A 12,500-nucleotide genomic window follows, 5' to 3' on the forward strand; every position below is an offset into this window, starting at 1 on the left:
TTAAAATTATCCCTTTATAGCTACATAGAGAGCGTGTCCTCTTCAACGGAGCCCGCCGTGTTGCACCACCATGTTTCTACAGTAGCCCTGTTGGTTGCAATCTGCAACCTCAGCCCTAGATGGCACTAGATTCTAAACACTGAACCTTTAAAGGCTCAGTGTTTAGGTGTTCATCATCTGTTCATGATCTGAGTTTGTATATTCACCAAAATATATAATTTGGCTATTGCCGTTCAATATGTCACTACCACCAACACCAGCTAACCCAAATCAAATTAAATTTTAATTTGGTTTTGTTAAAGGAACTCGCTAGTACAAAGGACCTAATCTGATGCTGTATAAACAAATTGTATATATGTCGTAATGAGTGCATGATCCAACTCTTAACCCTGAGGAGAACAAGTAGTAAGGATGGTTGAGTTGTTTGGGTGAAAACCATCGAATTGTACAGTAATATATAGGTGTGTGTGTGTGTGTGTGTGTGTGTGTGTGTGTGTGTGTGTGTGTGTGTGTGTGTGTGTGTGTGTGTGTGTGTGTGTGTGTGTGTGTGAGTTTGTGTGTGGGGGGGAGTGTGTTTGCGTCGTGTAATCGTGTGCTGACGGAATTGAATGATATTTTTATACAAATGCTATGTATGTACATGTGTGTATGACTAGGTTTGGTCTATGTATGTTGTTTGTTTTGAAATAATGTAAAGAGTTAAATGTAAATACAATTATGGGCAATGAGGCTAATGATATATATATATATATATATATATATATATATATATATATATATATATACACATAACGTCCATACATCTGATTCCCAATTGGGACATTCCTTTGATTTTTCCGAAAAATAGTAATCGGTACATGGCCATTTAGAAAATTTCTAAAACATCTTTAGCCTTCTCTGAGCTGTTTTGGTTTTGATTTAAGTAGTTTTAGTGGACTATACTTAAATTTGAAATGAATGACTTGGCAACTATTCAAATATATTTTAGAGACGTCGCCATTATCATCAGCCAGACATTGCTTGTTTCTCCTTATCACTAGTTTGATGTTCAAAGATCTATTCTGAAACCCAGCGCTCACTTTTGAATGAATCATTGCTCTCTTCATAAATATAAATATGCTATAGTTGGCTCATCATGTTGTCCCCTTTTAATTATTTGTGACACTTAACCTCTGTTTCCTTTTGAGAGAAACGAAATGCACTAATGACTTGTCGCAACAACCACTCAGCTTCATGCTATTCATGTAACGGATTATGCAGTATGTTGTTTTGTAGCCTGCTTCTAGGTTGTGTTGCTTCTTAACTAATGTTATACCTCACTCGCTGCTATAGATATTGTACTAACTCAACCAAACATTGTCATGCCATACGTCAAAGCTTGCTGTGTTCCAAGCTGCCTGTAATACTTTTTTTTCTCAGCAGAATGTCAAATTGCCCGCAGACTTTATCAGCGGCATTTCAGCAATTTGAATAATTTTTGATTCATGGAACGTGTGGTTCCTGGTGATTTTTCAGATTAATTCTGTGCCTTATCAAATGGTCATGCCATATAACTTCAGAGATTAAAAAAGAAAACTATACATTTTTGTACGCATGATGTCTCCAACAACATATTGCCATACATGGTCATCGGACCACACAATGACCGTTTTTTTTATAATATAACAATTATTTTGGACATGAAATGATAATAACAATGCTACAGTTTTGAGTCCAGCTTAAGTTTTTGGTCCAGTCAACCCCACTATCAATCAAGGTCACGTTTGCAACGGGGAGTAATGGGCCTTTATAACCTGGAGGCCATCTTGGTTCTAAATGCTAGCTGGGTCTACTCCACTACGCTAGTGTTTAGAACCAAGATGGCTGAAGGCGAAAAAGTACAGTTTGAGACCTAAACTTAAGAAGGGACTTCTTGCTCAAAGGCCTACAGAATGAAGCATGTCAATCAGTGGGATCTGCTTGCCAAGCATCCGTTATGTGTTTATCCGACAAGGGACTTTTGTGGTATATCAGGGAAACGTAGTCTTCCTTTGTTAAAACAAACTAGCTCAGGACATAGTGCTGTACTGTTTATCTGTCGAGTGGGTTTGTATTGCGCTGCCTTAACAGACCACTGTCACACAGCAGCAATAGTGCTTAATGCAATGTTATAGCTCGTATATTTTCATCATTTCTTAACAGACCGTGAAATGTACCTGGGTAGCAATCATAGGAAGCTATTTGATTTGTTGTATGTAATTGTATTTTTTTTTCTTGGATTTTATGGCATTAATGCAGTGAGGTTTTTTGTGACTTTGTGTAACGCAAAGGAATGATGGATTCTATCTTTGGGTGTTATGTTCATGTGTACTGTTCATGTGGTTTTGAAAAACAATACTGTAAATGTTTGCCGATTGGTTATTTCAACAATGAAAGAGATTGATATGGATTGATTTTCAAAATAAAATAATTTGAATATCTTTGAATGTGGTTTTATTAATAACAGCAATGGTATTTGACATGCCAACTTCATGTTTGAAGTATATTTGATATTTTACAGCAAGTCCTCTATAACAACATTATATATGACCTATGCTGTATTTATTGTCAATAATACTTCAACCATGAAATGTGCAATAAATTAAATCAATCAATACTTTTCATAGAATAATTATGAGGGTATACTGGGCATGTACAATACTTAGAATACTTATAATAGTCATAGGTATAAACATGGACCATAGTACATCTAGAATACATGTATGGACAGCTTTATGAGGTCTATGATTGGGCTCTGTTCAACCAATTTGGAATGAAAACAAAATAAATGTTGCCAGTCAACACCATGATTTATTCAAGAAATAGCTATGGCTTTACATTGTAGATGTTTACATGTACTGTACATTTGTCCTGTTAAGACGCCGTTGGAAATAAGGGCCGAAATAGCCTTGACAGCAGTGCCATCTGCTGGTATGAAGTTAGAACTGTACTACGTGTTACTACATTTATAAAACGCTCAAATGTGAAGAAAAGGTCAGGCTCAGTCTTAACCACACACATCTCAATTTAACCATAATTCTGTACAAACCAACTTATTCAGTCCATAAAACACGCTAATTTGAGATTATATTGCAAAAAATAAATGGTTTATTCCTATCGTTGGTGTGTGTTGGTGTTGGTTTTGACTCCTCCCATTGGCTCGTCACACTGTCCAACATGGCGGCGTCCATGGCGAGGACCTGCACCCGGTTGTTTCGCTTTGCTTCATGCGTTCGTCGGAAGCTATCGCCTCGTTATTTGGCCTTCAACGAGAACTTCCACAGTTCCCCTGCCTTGCACAGCAGACTGCTGCTATCGTTGAACAAACGGGGGGTTCTGAAGGAGTCTTTCCCCGAGGACGCTGCGCACGATCAGCTCGCCCGTGTGCTAGAGTCCGGCGGTCAGACGGTTTACTGCGGCTTTGACCCCACGGCGGACAGCCTTCATGTGGGAAACCTGCTGGCCATCATCGGCCTCCTGCATTTCCGAAGTGCGGGACACCATGTCCTCGCTGTTATCGGCGGGGCTACGGCTCAGATCGGAGATCCGAGCGGGAAGACGAGCGAGAGAGAGCGGATCTCCGCTGACACCCTTGACGGGAACACGCACAGCATCAGGGAGAGCATCCAGAGAATATTCGCCAATCACGAGTTGAACTTTCATGACAGCAGCGCCAAGAAAAAGATGGGCACCGTGACTGTACTCAATAATATGTCCTGGTACAAGGACTGGAACGTGGTGGGCTTTTTGTCGGAGGCTGGGAGGCACTTCCGAATGGGGACGATGCTCAGTCGCCACAGTGTGCAGTCCAGACTCAAAAGCGAGGATGGCATGAGCCTGACTGAGTTCACATACCAGGTGTTCCAAGCCTATGACTTCTATCACTTGAACCAAATATACGGCTGCAAGATCCAGCTCGGAGGCAGCGACCAGCTGGGCAATCTCATGTCTGGCCACGAGTACATTCGCAAGTAAATGACCACCGCATAAGGTTTCCATATGACGTGTCTTTCATTATAAAAATAAAATAAAAAATAATTAAGTTGTTTGTCTTGGGCATATATTACATATAACAATATTAACCTAAACTGCCAAAGACTGACATATCTGAACCATGGTGTTGTACAATTTGTCTGATATTCTGTCTGATAATGTCAACTATGTCAACCCCTGCTGGGGGCAATGTGCGAACCCCCCCAGCCCACCCCCAGCCCACGACACTCACTGTCCATCCACATCAAATGCAGTTCGTCATTTCATACCGGACAACGCTGAACCATGATAACCACTGCTTGATCTCGTGTCGCCGACAGAGTGTGTGGGGAGGAGGTGTTTGGGCTGACCCTGCCCCTGGTGACCAGCTCAACGGGGGACAAGCTGGGGAAGACGGCAGGCAACGCTGTGTGGCTCAACAGGGAGCGGACGTCACCGTTTGAGCTGTACCAACACTTCCTCCGTCAGCCTGACAACATCGTCGAACGGTGGGTAGTGGTGTAGTTGACGGTGGAATAGTTAAATGTATACGTCGAGCTGTGTGATGGCCATGGCGGTGTTGGTAACATGTTGGGGTTTGCTGCTGGTTCTGTAAATACAACACATGTGATGTGTGTGTGTGTGTGTGTGCAGGTACCTGAAGCTGTTCACCTTCCTGCCCCTGGGGGAGGTGCAGGGGCTGATGGAGCAGCAGCGGCTGGACCCGGGGAAGAGGCTGGCCCACAAGCGGCTGGCGGCCGAGGTCACCAAGCTGGTCCACGGCAAGGAGGGCCTGGAGAGCGCCAAGAGGTGAGCGGAGCCCCGGTGGGCGTGGTTGGGAGAGGACCTTTTTGTTTTTGTTGTAAGATTGTAGTTGAGGATTTGTTTTAGTTTCTCCTGCAAGAAAGCGACTAAAACAGCAAAACAATGTAGTTGGGGCCTGCTTTATGCGGTCAGATAAAACGGGGACAAACCTACGTGGGCATCCTCACACATGATTGACAGGATGGGGCTGTCAATCAGCGGTCAGGATTTTTGCACGAGGTTGTCGATCAGCCCGCTTCCAGTATCGCAGACATGTCACTGGTGTATTCCCACTGTGATGCATTTGTGACAAGGATTTTGATGTGAGTACAAAAAATGAGTCTAGCTGTAATTCTAAGCAGCACAACATGAATATAGTCTTTACATGGATTTCATTCATACCGTCACAACATGAATAAAATCTTTACATCGATTTAATGCATAATTTCACTACATGAATATAGTCTTTAGAATTATTTAATTCATACTTTGACAACATCAATTAAGTCTTTACATTGATTTCTTTACATTTAAGATGATTAAGATTGCGATGAATTCTGCCCATTCTGCCTCCGTTGCTGTCTGCGGTCAGACCAAAACACACCTGAGTGACAGGGGCTGTCCTTATCCCGCCTCTTGTGAACCTCGACCCTACGTCATATCCCGCCCCTTGCAAGCCCACCCCCCTAAACCCTCCATTGATTCTACTGATGTCTGAGCGACATCAATGTCCGCATATAGGGCATCAAGTGTGAATAATAAGCCAAAGGTTTTTGGGTTTGTTCATAGTATTAATGATCATATATATGTAGATGTGTGTGTGTTATCTGTATCGGTATCAGCCTTTAGGAGCTGAAAGTTTTCGGTTATCGGTATCGGTTAACACTTTCACAACATGAATATCGTCTTTAGTGTTCACAATGATTTCCTTCATTCTTTCGTGACTCATTTTCCTTCATTCTTTCGTGACCAGCACTTTCAGATTTTTTCATTCTGTGGCAGGGCTGAGAGCTCCTATGTAAACCGCCCCTTCAATTCACATTCAATAAGCAGAGGACATGTGGGTCGCAATAACGCATAATCAACAGGTGACCTGGTAACCATATCTGCATATCTCAGGTGTTGCATGCAGTAGCCGTAGTTAACCTAAAGGGGGCGTCATCGACAATGAAAACCAACTCACCAAAGTGGTGTTGGGATTGGGTCTCTCCTTTAAACAATACTTATACACATCTCTAGGATTTGTCAATCGCTCTTAGAGGTTTTGTTTTCCCCTTGGATGGGCATGAATACTTTGTGAACTATCAGTAGACATAATTTAGTTGTCATTCATATCGAACCTGTATGCAAGTCTTCAGATATACTTATTATTCATTTAGGTGATATTCAGATTCAGTTTATTAGAGATTTCCTCGTACCCCTATGCAAGCCTTCAAAGTCCCCCTAGGGGTACCCGTACCTCCCCTCCTTCTGTTTTAACATGGTGTGTGGGGTTGCAGGTGCACCAACGCACTGTACAACAGCAGCGTGCAGGCCCTGGAGCAGATGAGCGACGAGGAGCTCCAGGAGCTCTTCCACCAGGCCCCCTTCCACGAGCTGCTTCTGGAGCCCGGCTCCACGGTGCTGGACATCTGCCGCCAGGTCCAGGCCATCCCCGACGGACCCAAAGGGTAGATAACCCCGGCTCGGTCTCTCTGGCTCTGTGTGTGTATCTCTGTCTGTCTCCATCCGTCTGTCTGTCTCTCTCTCCCTCTTTGTTTTTCTCTATACATGCTTCTCTCTCCGACTCAGACTCGTTTTGTCTCTGTCTCCCTCTATCTGTCTCTGGCTCTCTCTTCATCTCTATCGGTCTCTGTTTCCATCGCACACTCAGTCTGTCTGTCGGTCAGTCTGTCTGCCTCTCTCGCTCTCTCTTTCTCTCTCTGACTCCATCTCTCTCTCTCTTTCACCTTCCTCTGGCTCTTTACATCAATTCTCTATCAGCTTTAAATATCAATTAAAGGTTTTTTTTTTATAACTTTTCTTCAATACTACAAATTATACAGTACATGGGAAACGACACAAGAACAAGTAACTTGAGTTGAGAATAACAATAACAACTCTGAATTGCAGAGATACAGGAATCAAGATATTATTATTTAACAGTATATAGCTTGCACTGTTGATATTCTTACCTGCTATACCACCGCACATTTGTTGAAAGGAAGCATTGGTGAATATTTTCATTGAAGAAAGCGTCAATGAAGCAAAGTGAAACCACCCACCATGCTGACTACATTGGTTCTCCCTGCTGACCCTTCCGTAGGTACCGCATGGTTACAGAGGGAGCCGTATGGATCAACCACACCCGCTCGGACAAGCCGGAGCAGGTGTTGATACCAAAGATCCACGTCCTGTCAAACGGACTAAGCCTTCTCCGGGTGGGCAAGAAGAACTTCTACATCATCAAGTGGCTCGGACTATGAGCCGGAAAGCCTCTTTGGATGACAGGGTGGACAGAACAAGCTCACACTCCACAAGGACTTCACTCTGTGGGACTTAGCGTGGAGGTAGGGATAATGGGCCGCTGGGCCAAATCGCTGGGCCAAAAGTGGAACAATGATAAACGGATGGATGGGTGGAATGTTAAACGGACATCAAATTGTTGAGTCAAATTGTTGGCCCTTGTACATGTATTACACATGTTAACGTGTATTTATATGTATATATATGTGATTGTTTGATTTGCGGCCCAGATTCATGATTAAAAAAAAATATTATGATGTTACGGTTGTATGAAATAAGATGTTTTTACATAAGTTGGAATTATTAGTAGCAGTTCTCAAACATGACCACTAGTGGGCAGTCTTGTTCCAGACATTGGAAGCAGGTTGCTTGGGGTGGCTTCGAGTTAGAAAAGTACTATTTCCACCAAAAAGGATACGCCTAATAATTGTTTAATTTAGAAAAAGTAATATTTCTGTAATATAATTATTGATGATAGACTATCCATTGTTTCACGAATTCCCTGAAATGCAATATAATTTGACCACTTGGTTGTTTTTTTCCATGGAGTTAAGTTGTATCCCTAGATTAGAACTGGTGTAATTAATTTAAACCTTTTATTTTTTTACAATAATTAATTTATTATCATTTGTAAGTCATAGGTTTTACTAATAGAGGCGATTTAAATGTAGTTTTTTTTATCTGACATCTTTGTCAAAACAATAAAATAATTTATAAGCAACATTTAAAGAAAGGGCCACGTTCTTTAATGTGTTTGGCCCTGTAGGGCTCATTCGACCTGCCGAACTCGACCCTACTCTAGAGAAGCAATGTCCAGTTTCTAAAGTTAAATTTTTTGTCGAGGTATTTATATTGAGACAATGGGTACATTTACGATAGATTATGAGTTTCAAAACAAAAAGTTATGTACATCCATTTATAAAGAATTCTTCGTCCGGTGTAAATTATGTCAAGTTGCGTCATACTCGAGTGTGTTTTCGTTGATCGTGTCGTGACTCTCCAGCGTGCAGCGTGTTCACCTTAAGAAAAGTGGGCGGGCTGAAGACCTTTAACCAATGAATGCCACTCTCCGGGTTAAATAGCTTTCTGTGTCAATCATTTTCCCCCAGTCAGCCTCCCCTCAATTCCCAAGTACATCTCTCAATCGCCATATTGGGTACTGAAAAGGTTCGCCTGCAATTTCTTTCCTCTCACTACGGAGCGGAGTGGACGGACTGGCTCAGTTTTGCTGCACTGGGTATTCATGTTCAGTGGAGACAACCATTGCTCGCTTTGCCATTGCGGCGCTCACCGTTTTTGACCTAGACATATGCATGACATGCGTGCATTTTTGTTGATCTCTCGTTTTACGCGTGTGTTGGATTTGACTGAGCGAATACGAAGAACGCATTTTGAGTGTTAATATCTGGACGCTCTCCGATCTCTTGGAAAATGTCAAATGTTCGCCTGTCGAATGGGAGTCCAACGTTGGAGCGGACGGATGCCCGGGTGTCTGAGCACCCGAAACCGTCCTTTTGCAGAAGTCTTTTCGGCCCCGTGGACCACGAAGAGTTAAAGAGGGAATTAAAGGGACATTTACAGGAGATGGAAGAGGATGCCTCTGCAAAATGGAACTTCGACTTCGCGAATCACAGGCCGCTGAACGGGAGGTTCAATTGGGACTTGGTGGATTGTAAAGACCTTCCCGATTTCTACAACAAACCTCCTCGCTCGTCGAGACCGTCGACGTGCTCCACTGGGAATAACAACGTGGATTTAAACGGGAATCATAGCTGTGTTGTGATGGGAAGTGCCCGGCCGCCCCCCGCAGACAGCGAGAGGTGCGAGAGTCAGATGGACTGTAGCGAGCAGTGCCACGGACAGCGGAAAAGACCTGCCTGCAACGGTGAGCCCGGTGCCCCGATTCAAGCCCAGAAAGCCTCACACCGCCTCCATACAATTTAAAACTGAAGCATTAGGCCTAGAGATGTATTTGAGAAAAAAACACTTGAATATCTTTCTTTCAGTGAAAGACGATAAGGATAGAAAATGTTTTTTTTTTTATTATAAATGTCTAAAAAAAAAACACTACTTCCAGCCTTCCAGGTGTCTTTGTGGTGGAAAAAAAGCTTTTTCACAAAGTATATTAAATCTCACTATTTTTTTTATTTTTTTTGCAGACACTGCGACCCAAAGTAAAAGGTCACACACAAGTTCGGATGAAGTTCGGTGCCTAAACTTGACACATTCGGCCGAGCACACACCCAGAAAGTCCAGTCCCAAGAGGCAGACGTGAGACCCAGAAAGGTAAGAAATGACAATTCAACTTGTTTTTGTTATTGTGTGTGGAATCGTAGGTGATCTTAATGGTTATATGCCAGTCTCCTCACGTTAAGTTATTCTAGCGTCGTTTTCCCCCATTTCGTCTTTTCACAGCTGTTGTGTTTAAATCCCTTCACGCCTATTGGAAATCCTACTTAGTCTAACGTTATAAGAGTTGGGTGTTATTGGTGCTGTTCACATGCTGCTCGATTATCAACCGATCACTCGAATCTATTTAGTATTTATTCGTATCGTGTCTAACGCCCCTGACTATGTCAAACTGCATAAATGTCGAAGTGTCTCGGTGCCTTATGCTTCTAGGTTCTAGCAACGATTTGTAGGTACATTTCGAAGTTTTTATACATTGCGACGTTCGGCCACAAAGGGTTAAATGAGAGGCAGCACGAATGTCACATTTACTACAACCGCTGCCACAGCGAGGTTGAGTTTCCTCCAAAACTGTAAACAAGTCCTGTGAACAACACTATAGTAACACGTCAGCAACCACTGCCCCCACGACCAGGAAGGAATAAGGGGCTGGTCCTAGATCCCAGGGTCCGAACGTACAGTCAGTCACCAGCCAATCAGTGATTGCTAGGACTGCACGTTTTGAGAGGTGATTGGTTGGTTACCGAAAGAGGTACAGCCCACAGCTTTGGATCGAGCAACTATACTGTCTCTGAACGCACTGTGTAGCCTACACAGTAGATAATGCCCCATTGCAACACATGTCTGTTCGACTGATACTAACGTTAAAATCCTGTAGGCTTAATGAGCTGACCTAAGAAGATAAGGGTAGTGGGCCTATGGCCTGTTTAGCGTTTAATTAGCATTTTGAGGAAATGCACCATACATATCAGATTAGTCTATTGCTCAAGGATGCAGTTATGAAATACATGAACCCTTATGTATGTTCATATTTAACAACTAAATGTAATGTTACATGAACATTGAATCTAATAAACTGATAATGTCTTTGTCCATCAGATCTGAAGATGTATTTCCCCTTTGGTGCGGGAGAGCTCAGTGTTGGCCGACGTGGAAGAGGAACTACACAACAGAAACATATCAACTCTCCTGACGACGGGGGGAGGGGCACTGAATAGAAACACTAAAGTTGTGGCACTCAAATTAAAGTTACTGCCTCTTAAAGCAGTCTATGTAGCAGTGTGCAATTAGGTTGAAATTCCCTTTTTGCTCTTTTTCTTTGTGTGTGAGTGTGTGTGTGAGTGAGTGAGTGAGCGTGTGTGTGTGTGTGTGTGTGTGTGTGTGTGTGTGTGTGTGTGTGTGTGTGTGAGCGTGCGTGTGTGTGTGTGTGTGTGAGTGTATATACATCTATTTCTCTCCAAATGTAGCACATAAGAAAACATGATATGAAAGCAAATCCTTTTATGTAAAAAAAAAAAAGTGTGAATATTGATTTGACTTGAATTGCAGTGTAGTTTGATGGTTGTTTTTTTTTCTCCAAATGCTGTTCCCTATATTTTGCCTTAAGACGATTTGACTTTGACATGGTCTCCATTTGCCACCTAAACAGGCTTCTGATAAGTGTTATCTCAATAGGTCACCCCCCTCATAATCTGCAGTGAAGAACGGTACCAATGTAGCTCCTTTCTTGTTTCTTGTGGTCCTTCCTTTTTTTTTTTCTTTTTTTTTTCCCCCACGGCCATTGTCACAAAGTGTCAACACAAAAAAATACAGGTTCTCATTTCACTTTTTTTTTCTCCAGCCCCTAGAAGATCAATACAGCATTTCTTTTTTTTATTTTTACAAATATCTATAACATTTAATGTTACATCCTTTGCTGTAGTGTAAAATTGTATTTCTCAAACCACCTAATATTTATTATGTCAAAGAGCTGTTATGGTATTGATTTAAATCCTGGAACGTTATATATTATTATTATTAATATTATTATTATTTCACTCTCAAAAAGTTCTCCCATTACTTTGTGACATGTTCAGGTGCATGTGACTACCCCTGTAGAGTTTTGAGGTACTTTTATGCTGAAGGAGACAACATAAACTGCACAGGTAGTGTTTTTATTTTAATTTTATTTTTGTTCAATATCATGCCATCCTCCTGTCCCCTGTCCCTAGGACGTATCTTGTTGCTGTTTTAATTATATATTTTTTGGAATAGGAGCTTTTATTTTCTAAACGAGATGACTGTCCTACAATGCCAAATACATGGTTGCTCCGGTATGGCTGCCACAGCCTGTTTGCTCCAGATTTGACTTCACATTGTGTTCCTTTGTGATAACCTACAGAAAATTTGTTCCCCCCCCCCCCCACTCCTATCGCCCATTGTGGTTGATAGCCTGCTGAGGACGCACTTGTGTTGCATCTATAAGCCTCCCCCCCTCCTCCTATCTCTCTCTCTGATTATTTGCATAAGAAATGGGTTTATTCAAAGAGACCAATGTTCACCTGGACGGAAGTTGAAATGTGTGTCTCAGAAAAGCCACCGTGCCTGTGTATTTATGTAAATCTTTTGCAATGTACCTAAATGTACATAACTTTGTAAAAACACTGAGAAATTATACTAACTTATTTATGTCAAGCTTTTTTTTATGTAGAATAAAATGGGTTTTTTGATCACGGTTATCCAAAGTGGCATTTACATTATTATAATGGTATTTTGTAAAAGCATATTTTTGGTAGTTTTTCTTATAAGGTTGCAAACTGAGCCTGATACAATATTTGATGTGCATTTTGTAATGTGTGGTTATAAAATATGTTGCAATCAATTAAAACAAATTGAAATCTAAATCTACACATTGTAGGCTATTTGTTCTGTGTACACTTGCACTCATGTTCAAATAGGCACAGACAGTACTACATTTTGCATGCTGTGGTTTCAACGACTATTAGAAAAGATCAACAAAAACAAAAAATCAA

The 12,500-nt window shown here is 41.7% G+C and overlaps 4 protein-coding genes across 8 annotated transcripts in view; 3 read left to right on the plus strand and 1 right to left on the minus strand.

Annotated features, from left to right (window-relative positions):
• The window catches only part of pparab (peroxisome proliferator-activated receptor alpha b), a 33,891-nt gene extending 31,432 nt beyond the window's left edge, over nucleotides 1–2,459 (plus strand). For all 3 annotated transcript variants that reach the window (XM_084477297.1, XM_084477296.1, XM_084477298.1), the window contains one exon: nucleotides 1–2,459. This exon is cut by the window's left edge and continues 2,095 nt beyond it. The gene's annotated coding sequence lies outside the window, so the exon portion shown is untranslated.
• The window catches only part of wnt7bb (wingless-type MMTV integration site family, member 7Bb), a gene marked incomplete at both ends in the record, with an annotated part of 167,665 nt that overhangs the window by 57,286 nt on the left and 97,879 nt on the right, over nucleotides 1–12,500 (minus strand). The window lies entirely within an intron of this gene.
• yars2 (tyrosyl-tRNA synthetase 2, mitochondrial) lies at nucleotides 3,181–7,960 on the plus strand. The gene is made up of 5 exons (XM_084477299.1): nucleotides 3,181–3,989; nucleotides 4,332–4,499; nucleotides 4,645–4,800; nucleotides 6,294–6,464; nucleotides 7,100–7,960. Exons 1-5 carry the CDS (start codon nucleotides 3,196–3,198, stop codon nucleotides 7,257–7,259), a joined length of 1,449 nt encoding a protein of 482 aa, XP_084333425.1. The 5' UTR covers nucleotides 3,181–3,195; the 3' UTR covers nucleotides 7,260–7,960.
• cdkn1bb (cyclin dependent kinase inhibitor 1Bb) lies at nucleotides 8,407–12,332 on the plus strand. The gene is made up of 3 exons (XM_084477303.1): nucleotides 8,407–9,184; nucleotides 9,459–9,585; nucleotides 10,588–12,332. Exons 1-2 carry the CDS (start codon nucleotides 8,731–8,733, stop codon nucleotides 9,572–9,574), a joined length of 570 nt encoding a protein of 189 aa, XP_084333429.1. The 5' UTR covers nucleotides 8,407–8,730; the 3' UTR covers nucleotides 9,575–9,585; nucleotides 10,588–12,332.

Source organism: Micromesistius poutassou, assembly GCF_964030765.1.
Source record: "Micromesistius poutassou genome assembly, chromosome: 13".
Lineage (NCBI taxonomy): Eukaryota > Metazoa > Chordata > Actinopteri > Gadiformes > Gadidae > Micromesistius > Micromesistius poutassou.

Excerpts from the sequence above, each read along its gene's own strand:
- cdkn1bb (XM_084477303.1), top strand. The coding sequence starts at position 8,731 with ATGTCAAATGTTCGCCTGTCGAATGGGAGTCCAACGTTGGAGCGGACG. Across the intron at positions 9,185-9,458 it reads GAAAAGACCTGCCTGCAACG|ACACTGCGACCCAAAGTAAA; the intron begins GTGAGCCCGGTG and ends TTTTTTTTGCAG.
- yars2 (XM_084477299.1), top strand. The coding sequence starts at position 3,196 with ATGGCGGCGTCCATGGCGAGGACCTGCACCCGGTTGTTTCGCTTTGCT. Across the intron at positions 4,801-6,293 it reads GGCCTGGAGAGCGCCAAGAG|GTGCACCAACGCACTGTACA; the intron begins GTGAGCGGAGCC and ends GTGGGGTTGCAG. Across the intron at positions 6,465-7,099 it reads ATCCCCGACGGACCCAAAGG|GTACCGCATGGTTACAGAGG; the intron begins GTAGATAACCCC and ends ACCCTTCCGTAG.